General features: G+C 36.3%; 1 protein-coding gene across 1 annotated transcript; it reads right to left on the bottom strand.

The window, feature by feature from the left end:
* Positions 1-3,053: 3,053 nt before the first annotated feature.
* LOC109215795 lies at positions 3,054-9,848 on the bottom strand. Its single transcript, XM_019379903.1, has 7 exons — positions 9,639-9,848; positions 8,068-8,334; positions 7,341-7,967; positions 6,333-6,506; positions 4,836-4,981; positions 3,423-3,533; positions 3,054-3,312 (listed from the first exon to the last, which is right to left on the bottom strand). Exons 1-7 carry the CDS (start codon positions 9,780-9,782, stop codon positions 3,240-3,242), a joined length of 1,542 nt encoding a protein of 513 aa, XP_019235448.1. The 5' UTR covers positions 9,783-9,848; the 3' UTR covers positions 3,054-3,239.
* Positions 9,849-11,719: the final 1,871 nt, after the last annotated feature.

Below are 11,719 nucleotides of genomic sequence, written 5' to 3'. Positions count from 1 at the left end.
ATCAACCACTGAAAAGATTTCATTAACAACTCCCATTTCATTCTCATTAGCAGCTTCATTCATAATTTCCAAAATGTTAAAAGCTTATAGATATAATGAAAAACATGTTTTCCAAATACCAACATTTCTAGTTTTGACTCCCAACATCAAACACCACCCACAACCTGTCTACGGAGCCTCTAAGTACAACAAAAGAGTAATATGAAAATGCTGGCAACAAGGACCCGGCTATACCTCAAACACAATACATGAGGAAAAAAGATACATGACCCCGAAATGAAATGGGGCTAACCAGGTTAGCTTGGAAGAGAGTGTACCGCTATCACTGATCAATGCCGCCTGCTGTGGACCCACTTGTATCCATTAAAGATGCAGCGCCCCCGGCAAAAGGGACGTTAGTACCGTCGAATAGCACTAGTATGTAAAGCTGAATGTCCTCTTTAGAAATAGAATTCCAATATAATAAAGGGGAAAACCATGGAAGCAGTAAGCAACAATTAATGATATCCAAATGCAATGTTTTAAAACATAACAATTTTCAAAATACGGATATTAATATATATTTTTGGTTGGGAGATCATTAGTACCGATATGCCACCGTTTACAATTTCGATTACAATTTCCAACATAATCACCACCATGTGTGCGGCATGGAATCCGATCACGACCCGATCGGCTAGGCCGTCTCAAACCACAATCACATTTCAATTATAATTTCCAACACAGTCACCACCATGTGTGCGGCATGGCATCCGATCACGACCCAATCGGCTAGGCCGTCTCATACGAGACATCAACCACAATCACAATCCAATTACAATTTGCAACACTATCACCACCATGTGTTCGGCATGGCGTCCGATCACGATCCGATCGGCTAGGCTGTTTCATACGAGACATCAACCACAATCACAATTCCAATTACAATTTCCAACACAATCACCACCATGTGTGCGGCATGGCGTCCGATCGCGACCCGATCGGATAGGCCTTCTCATACGAGACATCAACCTCAATCACAATTTTAAGTTCATTAGTAATAAAGGCTTTAAACATATTAGATCCTTTTCAAAGTATGGAACACAATGACTTGTAACCACAACACAAGTTAAAAATCATAAGCTGGTAATATAACGTACCTTTTTAAATACTTCTTCACAAAAGGCAATACACAATTTCAACTCTTGAGTGTGTAAGAACTCGAATCACATTGGAAATATTTATAAGGACAAGGTGATTTACAGTTTACGCACAACTTCAGATCAATGTACTAGTTACAACAACCATGGACACATTTTTTATATATCACTTTCACTTCTTTCACCTTCAAATAGTCATAGTTTATCAACAATAAGGACACTTGGAAATCGAGGTTTGATATGCAAATAAACAATAAGAATCCTAGCACATCGAGTTTTCTTCCACAACTTGGCATAACAACTTGCATAAAAAATATGATTGAAATAATATTCCGATACGTTGGTCAAATTTGAATACATTTCCGAAGGAGGGACAATACGATAGGAGCACTCGGTATACATTTCTAGTACATATCTTTCTACACAAGTTTAGTTAGAATAGTAACATTATACGGGATAACGCGGAACATGGGAATTAGGAACTTGGACTAACCATACTTGAAACTTACGGGAATATCACGGAATTCGATTCCAAGAGAGAAGTTTAGCCAATATATATTTAATGATACTACAACGATCCACTACACTAAGCTACTTCAATCTACAATATCATCATCCAATGGGACCATCATAGTAACAAATTTCATAGTTTAGGCCATTTAGACACTTTATCAAACACCTAGTATGCATAAATCTCTACACCTCATAGCCATAAAATTAGTTCATCCAACTACCATCATTTACCAATAATTTACCCCACCATCATTCTTAAACATTTTTTAACTTCCAACATCACATATGCATGACCATCCATCCACACCCAACCAACAAAATTTCATCAAATAATTACTTTTCAATCTCTACAATGGTTAATTATTTAAATTGGAAAATTATGGCTTCCAATCTCCATCTCATGAGTCCCAATACTTAATTCATACTCATATTCCCATAATAAATCCATGCATGTAAGTCTAAGGGTGTAGGATTACCTTTTGGAAGATATCTTGCAAAACCTTCTCTTTGAGTTCTTCAAGAAATTTCTTGAAAATCTAAGGACTCCATGTGTAGATTTCAACAACACTAGTGTAGAAATGATGGAATTTCACATCAAGATAATGGGGATTGCTTACTTTGAAAGAGGGAGGAGTTGGTGGTCTTGAGTGAGTGAAGAAGAACTCCAAAATCCATCCAAATAAAGTGGGGAAAATGAACCCCTTATATAACTTAATGTTTGAGCACCACAGGTGGTGTGGGGCGCTACTTGTAGCTCGGATTCCAGAACCTCAAAAATCCGGGCGCCAGGGGTAGCACCCCACGCTACCCTGGACGCTGGCGACGGAAAACCTTTCCTGACACGAAAATGGGCATAACTCTCTTATACGTTGTCCGAATTCGATGATTCTTTTTGTTGTGGCTCCGAAATTTCAATACGAATCTAATGCTTCAATCAAAACTAAATTTAGAGCTCATTTGTTCAATGTGATACCACTTATGCTTGAAGAAACGACGTGTTAACCCCGAATATTGCTGTTGTACTTTAAAATCTTAAATCATTAGAATTTTTTTTACAGGACCTTACAATAATAGTTTAACCAGTGATGCATTCACTTCACTAGAGATGACAAACTGGGCAAGGCAGCAGAGTGAAGCCTTAATCCACGAAAGTTTTAACCTATTTTGTCTCGTCTCGCTTAGCATTTTTCTTTATTTTTTAATCCGTCCTGTCCTGATCCGCATATGAACTCCCTTGCCCTGTCCCCGCACCCATGCCCGGGTGCACTGCACGGGACGGGCTCTAACTTGCCTGGAATTGAAGTGTAATAGTGACTCGTTGCAGAGTAGATAGAAGGTCCAACAAGACAACAGGGGGGGGGGGGGGTCTACTCATAGCTAAAGGGAGTCAAATACCTCAGGTTCAAAATCAAAACATTTCGGCAGCTGGAAAGAAATAAAGGAAAGAAGAAATTTTCACAGCTATATGACCACACTTCATACAACATTGTTACTTTTTTAACTAAATCTATTACTACTATATATTTACAATCTCACAGCTAACATTTTTATCCTAAATCTGTTTTATATTTACAATTAGCACCATTGTTAAGAAGCTTCTGAATTTGAGGTATCAACCCCAGGATTCTCACAAACATTGAACCTGCAGACTGGGCAAACCCTGGAAAACCAGAAAGTAGGAAATCAATTCAAAGTGAGGCACAAGCTATATCTCAAAATGGATTGAAATAAAGGGAAAAACCAAGACAGAAAAGAATTGTCTGAACGTACCGGTTTACTTCCTTAAGCCATTTATCAATACAAAGCATATGGTACTCATGGCGGCAAGGGAGGATCCTCAGTTTGTCGCCCTCTTCATACTCGGCCAAACAAATGTGGCACCTACAAAAACATATCACAGCTCGTTATACAGAAAGTTTATACGTAAGACTGCTCTTTGCCACAAAAGCATGTATGTCATTCGTGGCCATTGTCTCCTCTCATCGCACACAGATTCTCCCTCTGTCCCCATACATTAGATTTGACGTGCAGGGTTCTAAGAATCAAAATGTCTGAATAGATTACAATATTGAGTATGATTGATAAGTGTTGAAATTAACTGTTTAAAATGAGAGAAGTAGAATAATAGTTAAAAATATGTCATATTCAAGTTTAAAAATTAAAATATTATCAAGTAACACTAGTTTACATTAGTTTGAATTCTTGATGTGAAATATATTCTCCAAATAAGGATACGAGTCAATTATTTTGGGAGAGACCAAAAAAGGAAAAAAGAACTGAATATCTAATGTTATTAGCGATAGGTTATATACTTTAATGAAAGTCCCAATAGAAAGGTCAAAGACTACGGAACGGAAAGTTCCCCCATCAACACTAAGTTAATGTTTAAAATACATCTTTGAATTTGCAGAAACTTCTGGAGATGGCAAATTTGGTGGACTGAAATTTCAGTCTTGATACTTGGATAGCCCGACCCTAGTGACCATAAGGCAAGGTCCACTTAGAGTTGAAACTTGCAAATAACTGATCAAGTAAGATTCTTCAGTTTTAAAAGAACCAGACAGATCCTTTGATAGATGATAGAGTAATAGATGCTCGTCAAACTAAACTGTGAGTAACGCTCATAACCCCTCAGGCATACAATTTTCAGGATGTTTCTTGTGAAGACTGCCTAAGGATCCAAAAGTCAGTGCCTTATGTCTAACAACTGGCTAAAAGGTAGGTTTATTCCCATTACATCAGTCCAAAGAGGGAAGTTTATGTGTCAATAGTTTAAGAGAAAATAAAGAGAGATCAATTTTATTTTTACAAGTTTTTCACAAGCATGCTAACTAAGCCATAACTCATGCATGAGGGAACTTTAAATTTGATTTTCCTAACAAACCCTAATTAACAACAAATTACTGCAAGTAGTGGAGAGGAGAATAATAGAACTGACAATCTACATGAACAACTCTCAAGTTGCTACATTTTTTCTTTTGTCCTATTCATTATCTTTTGCTTTCTCCACATTCCTTAAGTTTCTTTCTTTTCCTTTCTTCAGCGGTTTCAGCCTAACAAATAGGAGAATATTATTCGGAGGAGAGGAGGTAGTGCTAATTACTAACTGCTGACTTATAAACCTTAAGAGGCAACATAGCTCAAGAAAGCATATCAACTATTCAACTAGTTAAGAAGACATACTGTTGGATATCTGTGGGTGCATTGTCTACAGCTCCTAACTTCTTGTGAGACTTGACAGGAAACGAGTCCACAACAGAATCTGGAGCTGGAAGCGAAAGCGTAGATAGCGATAGTGTGAAAGATTGTCGATGAATCTCATCCAGGACCTACAGAAAAGAAACCAAGCCATTACTAAATATGTCAGCTCAAAGTACTGCAGCCACATAAGAAGCCAATTATAGATACCAGAAAGTACTAGCTGGTAAAAAATTATCAGTAACCGTGAAAACCTCATTCCTTTAGCCTTAAATATTGCAAGTACATTCACTCTGTAACCAGTATATCCTACCGAATCTCTGTGTCTATGTAAAAGAGATTCTTCTCGGTGAAGGTGATGAACACTGTAAAATTTACTAAAATTCAAGCTGCACTGAAGCCAGACTAGGGTTCTGTGATTAAGGAAACTGGCAACAATCAAGTGCCTTCTGAATGCAAAATGTAGGATGTATTCATGCTTTCGGCTGGTACTTAATACTGGATAAACAGATGTCAAGCATTTCTACTACACTCCTTGATTTTTATTTACCCTTGGCGACCTATTTCCGAAAAAAGTAGCGCACACAAATTTTCTTTAGGATGCATTAACAAACATCCGGCAACAAAGATCAGTTAACTTAGATTTGATTAAATTTTTCAAGCTGGGAAAATTAACAACAATGGAGTTTTTGATGGGTAAAAATCTAACTACAATCATATTGCCTCAGTATGGTGGGGTTGAAAAAAATATATCAAAAAATTGGAGGGATTGAAAAAATTAAACTTTTAAAAACTTTACAGTGGCTAACAAGCAGAGATCAAAATAGTTGAGATTTCCCAAAATGGAGCAACACGACATATCAACAATCATGACAATATTACAACACTTTGTTTAGCAGCATGAAGATCCAAACGGCAGTCTAGCAAGTCTGTTTTGGAGCACGGCCAAACTAAACAGATTGGTTCACAAATGGAACAAACTTTTGTAGAGGAAAGAAGATCTCGACCGAAGATCAGTAAATGCCTAATCGGATCTACGTTATTCTGGTTCAAAGACTAACCAAGTCCCAACTTGCAGACCAACAAATTAGGATATTACATTCTTCAATCAGTCAATCTAGAGTTAGACAAACTCAGTAGTCAAATAGCTTTTTATGATTCATTCTAAATCTATCGACTAATGTTGGAAAATCGGGCAGTAATTAAGTAGAACGAGCTGATGATAACAAAAATATACAGAACTGTTCATGTTGCTTTCTTATTTCCTTCCAAGTGTTTATAGTGGAAATAACAGTACACTTGACATTCTAAAATTCCACAAACAACATGGAGAGTTCGCAACTATAATTCTCCTTAACGCGACTTGAGTAGGGCAATACTAAAAGACAGATGCATAGAGAATATTTGCGAGTTGTCTTTCCTAAAAAACCATACCAACCAGAATTTGAAACTTAAGAAGGACATTAGATGCTGGAGATATACCTCAAATAAGGCCTCAGCAAGCATAATTATTCGTGAAATACTTGCAAGGGTACTGAACTCTTCAGTTGTGAGTAATGGTTCACACGAACATGTACCATCAGGATGAAGGCCTGATGAGCAAAGATTTTGTTGTGGAACTCGGCTACCAAGGCCTTGAAGAACTCTTTCAGATATCTGTATATGTAATACAGATGGGTGATTGGGATTATCATAATGAATTCTAGGTAGGTTAAAATAAATTTAAAAAAACAAAAGAAAACATGAAACTAAACGCCCCAAGAAAGAAGTGTTATAAGTGTGAAGTAGTCCGTATTCAAAAGTAGCCTCACGATACTACAATGACTGAACACAAAGTTAAGATGCATTTTTGCGCTCATAAAAAGATGTAGATTCATAATTACATATTTGTGCAAACACATATGCTAAAAACACCCAAAAAAAAAAAAGATATTTTTTGAATTGCTGCCATCATAGGGAGTTTACCTTTGATTTTTCCATGTAACACAGTACGTGCCTAAATAAAGAAAGATCAACGACGTAGATGGAAAAAAGGGGGAAATTAGTTGAAACCAATGTTTTCCTGAGATTTTCTATCGGAAGCTATTATCAAATAAACCAGTAGGGGGAAAACCTTCAAATAAAGATATTACATTGATCTAGTGGAAGATATACCCAATAAACGAAATTAAAATGACACAAAATGCAAGTTAAGATCTAATATTATATAGTGCGAACCATAAAAATGGACCATAAGCCTAGATAATCCTGCTTTCGAGACTAGTAAGTATAACATAAGAGGAAGAAAATAGTTAACCATCATACCAGAACCTTCTAATAAGCAGACTAGAGCATTTACCTTCTCCTGATATTATTCAGGCTTATTACGATCAGAGAAAGATCTTACTAAGCTAAACCTCCTTCTCTAAAAAAGAAAATTGCAGGGATTGTCTATATCCACCTTAAACAGTCAAAAGCAATAAATGATAGATAAAGTTCTTGATATATTACCTCAGATCTTGTTGGCTGTCTTTGTTCACTTCTGCTATGATTTCTGCCAGTCCCATAACCAGAATCAAATCCAACTCCATCATAATGGAGATCACCACTCAAATCAATTAGCCATCTGTCACGAGATCCTAGATCATCAGCATGACCAGTTGCAAAAACAATGGCTGGAGAATCACTATCCCTCCTTAAACTGCGTCTTGATATAGCATCCCAAAAGAGCCTCCTACTGTTTCTTCGTGTTTCACGACTGCCTATATCAGCAATGCTACTAGATAAAATGTTGGAAGAGATACTCACCACATCAACATGTAGCACATCTTGAGTGGTTACTCCAAGCTCACTGTCCAACAAGACAAATGCAGAACTTGAAGTTGATGCTTCTTGAGAGGCATCACCCTCGAGAAATTGATGCCTAGGTATAGAGTCAGAAGAAAGAGAAATAGATCTAGAATCAGAACTTGACTCAATATCTACATCCCCGTGATTCTCCATCGAATCCCCATGTGAACATGCGCTTCTGCACTCCTCTGGCACAGAGTGAGAGTCTCCAGTATTCAAGCACGTCACAGATTCACCTTCATTCCCAGAATCGCAGGTAATAACAGCTGCAGCCAAGCTGCCTCTTGCCTGTGAAGAGACCAATTCTTGAGATGGTTGTTTTACATATGCAGTAGCTATGTAACTATTTGTCCAAAATGTGGAGATATGAACTGAAAGAAGAACTAACCTGGTTACATACTGAATGCTTATCATTTGAAAGGCATGCGCTATTGATGTTCACTTCGGCATTTATCAAATTATATTCGACAAAAGCATCCTCAATAAGACCACTAGTGCTTTCTGATGAGGATCCAGTCTCAGGTTTGGAACTAGCATGACCAACTTCTGAACTAAATGTTGAAGAAGATTCTGCTACAGAATACCGGGAAAAATCACCAACCAGAGGTTGATTTTCTAATGAACTTCCCAGCAAATTTTGGGGATGAATTTCAAGCTGTACAGCGTCATCATATCTCAATTTCAAATTTAAGGATGAAGAATATAACTAATAAAAGAAAATATATTATTACAATTTGCAATAAAATTGAATTGCAAGCAAGCAGTTCAAAAGCAGTAAAGAATTATCTTTTATTTATTTATTCATACTAAAAAGAGAAGAAAAAAAATCTCTGAAATTCGCACATAATTATAATCAGTGGGAAATCAGATGGATGCATGATATAAAACAGGACAGTGCAACAAAATCAAATGCAAATCCAGGTCTAGAGAAACTACAGTCAAATGTGTCAAAGCACCCAGCTCTATCACCACAGATAGAGGGTGCAAACTTGTTCAACCGAGGCGAAACTTTTTTTTCTGCTTTAAGCCTTTAACTGTTCCTTGAGCAATACAGCCTAATAAAAGACATTAGCAGCCCTTCTCTAATCAGAGAAGTTGAGCACACTACACATAGGCTCTAAATGTTGGCGATGCACCATTAACAATTTGTGGCCTCAAAAATAGCTAGAAGTTATAACCAAGAGAAAAGATTCATAAGCATAGTATGAAAGGACAGAACACCATTTGTTCAGCAAGCCTATCCATTACAATTAACTATTAGTTTCTGGTAGAGTGTTAACACATTTCAAAGATGAAAGGACACTCATATCTAAGAACCAAAGCAACAATAAATAACTGTCAATGAGCAGCTAATTTCCAAGCATGAAACAAGAAAAATTTTGGAGCTTCTATCGGCATTCCTACTGTTCTATCGATACAGCAAACTACCTTCTTTTAAATATCCCCAAAAGTAGATTTCCACAATTACAAAAGAATTTACCAAAATGCTACTATAGACAAAAACAAGCCCATCATGCCACCAATTTTACCACCAAAAATAAAAGAACAACTAAGACCATTTAGGTTTAATTACACCAATCCCAGCTGGAAAATTTAAAAGAAAAGAAAAGGACTGCATAGACACCATGGGAACACAAAAAAGTCAACTTTAGATGATCAGACTGAACTACTAGTATCAGTTGCAGCCCTTTTAAGCAAAGGAAAAAGGTCAAATAAATTCAATTTCAAGGAAGTAGCAAATTACCCAAAGAAAAAAGAACAATTAATTGAAGCAATCCCCTCTTGAGTTTTGACCATGATCACAGTTTTGTTAATAGCATCAGAATCATGAAGAACACAAACACTTAATCAGATAAATCAGAGCACCATTTTAAATAGGTACCTCAAAACAAAACCCGAAAAGAAAAAGATCCCTTTTTGCTAAAAGACACAAAAAATATAGAAGTTTGAGAGAAGTGCCTCAAGGTCCGGCTGAGAAGTGGAGGCACCACAAAGGAGAGAAGAAAGTTTGAGCTTAGTCCGTTTGAGTCTTGACCCTGACCCTGACCTTCTTGTTGATGATGACGATGATGATGCTTTTATACGACTGCTGCTCGAACCCATAATTGCTACTAAACTATGTTTCTTGAAATAATGGAGCTCATACCCCAAATATAGCTTTTATATGAATGAATAAGGAAAGTCTTCAAATTCGGATGCTTCCTATGATGGTGGTCTCCTCCTTTTTTTTTATTGGCCAAATACATATACAACCTATCCAATTTGACACTATTTTTCATTTTGGCACTTTATCTCTACCTTGTTCTATTTTAATTCTCCAACTCTATTTTATATGTTCCATTTTGGCCCTCCAACTTTATTTCTTATGTTCCACTTTAACACAAAAATTGAAATAAGTGCAAAAAATATAGCGCGTGTGTATACACAAATCTGAGGTGTAACAAATATCCAATTAAATGTTACCACCTGGTTTATTCATCCATGTCAAAAGGGTCAATACTAAAATACCTGAACTCGACCGTATTTTTTCATCCACTGTTGCCCCATCTTCATTCTCTAAGTTCCAAAGCTTTCATCTGCTGATTTCATACCTGGCACGTTTAGATGAAATAGACCAATAAAAAATACGGTCGGGATCAAGTATTTTAGTATTGACCCATTTGACATGGATGAAAAAACCAGGTGGCAATATTTAATTGGATATTTATTACACCTTAGATTTGTGTATACACACTCGCTATATTGTTTGCACTGGTTTCAGCTTTTGTGTTAAAGTGGAACATAAGAAATAGAGTTGGAGGGCCAAAATGGAACAAAAATAGAGATAGAGCGCCAAAATAAACGGAAAAGGGCCAAAACTGCTCCTAGACTATTCGCTTAAGTTTAAAAATACCCTCCGTCCACCTATTTTGTAAAAATTGCCCTCATCGTTACAAATCTGGCCCATTCATGCCCCTAACGTCAACTTTTCGGCCCACTCATACCCTAAAAACTAGCAGCCCTATTTTGATTAAGAAAAAAATTTATTATTTATTATGTGTTAATTTCCTATTGGCTTAAAGTAAAACCTCACCCATATCCACTTATTAGCCTACTCCGTCTTAGATTTTCACCCTTCAACACCCACGGATCTCCCTATCCATCTCAGATTTTTCGGCCTTAATTTAATTTTTAAATTAACATTTTTTATTAAATCAATTTTCTGAGTGAAATCAGGTACTCTTTGAAATTAATGCTTCATTGTAAGATTTAATAAGTTATTTTTCTGCCAATAGTAATGATCATTGAGCATTTGCAATATTTTTTGTTGTATATTTCCTGGCAACACTGCATCCAATTTTGATTATACCAATGATTTATTTGGTCTCTGCTCGGACCTCGACCTTTTTCTTCTTCATTGGCTCATCATAGTCTGAACATCCGACCATGTCCATAAATTAAGCTATTGTACGTGGATGCTCTTCAGGTTATATCAACACCGCCAATTTTAAAAAAAGAGACGGTTAAATCAAGAGAAATATTTGAGATCATATGCCTGAGAATATGAGAGAATAGGACTTATTGGTGAATGTGACTGTAATAAACACTTGATTGAGCTTATTGTATGAAGCAGTAAAGTGTAGTAAGAAAAATTGATGATAAATGATATTTCTGTGATGGAAAAAAATAGGAGTATTGATGTGCACATTTAATATACAAAGAAATAGGAAGAGAAAGGTGATTAACTATACGAGAGAGTTTTGTTTGCTTAGGAAAAAAAATGGGTGTATGAGAGTTCTAGTTGCTGGAATAATTTTTAAAAGAAAGCGGAGAAAGAAACAGAGGAAAAGGGTCTTAGAATGTGGGTGAGTTTATTTTAATTTAGGTGAGTCTTAAGTTAGGCCAATGGGACGATGACACTTGGAAATTAATTAAGTTTTTTTTTTTGCCTAACAGAGTCTTTGAAAGTTGTATGACGTAAAGTATTGGTGATAAAAAATTTTGGTTGTCTGAAAATAAAACTTTAATGATGTTTGTAGTGATTATTCAAATAGAGTGCA

This window comes from Nicotiana attenuata, unplaced genomic scaffold, assembly GCF_001879085.1.
Source record: "Nicotiana attenuata strain UT unplaced genomic scaffold, NIATTr2, whole genome shotgun sequence".
Classification (NCBI taxonomy): domain Eukaryota; kingdom Viridiplantae; phylum Streptophyta; class Magnoliopsida; order Solanales; family Solanaceae; genus Nicotiana; species Nicotiana attenuata.
The sequence above is the reverse complement of the archived record's forward strand: the minus strand, read 5'-3'. Positions and strand labels throughout refer to the sequence as shown.

Excerpts from the sequence above, each read along its gene's own strand:
- LOC109215795 (XM_019379903.1), bottom strand. The coding sequence starts at position 9,782 with ATGGGTTCGAGCAGCAGTCGTATAAAAGCATCATCATCGTCATCATCA. Across the intron at positions 4,982-6,332 it reads TTGCTGAGGCCTTATTTGAG|GTCCTGGATGAGATTCATCG; the intron begins GTATATCTCCAG and ends TCTTTTCTGTAG. Across the intron at positions 3,313-3,422 it reads TGGCTTAAGGAAGTAAACCG|GGTTTGCCCAGTCTGCAGGT; the intron begins GTACGTTCAGAC and ends CTGGTTTTCCAG.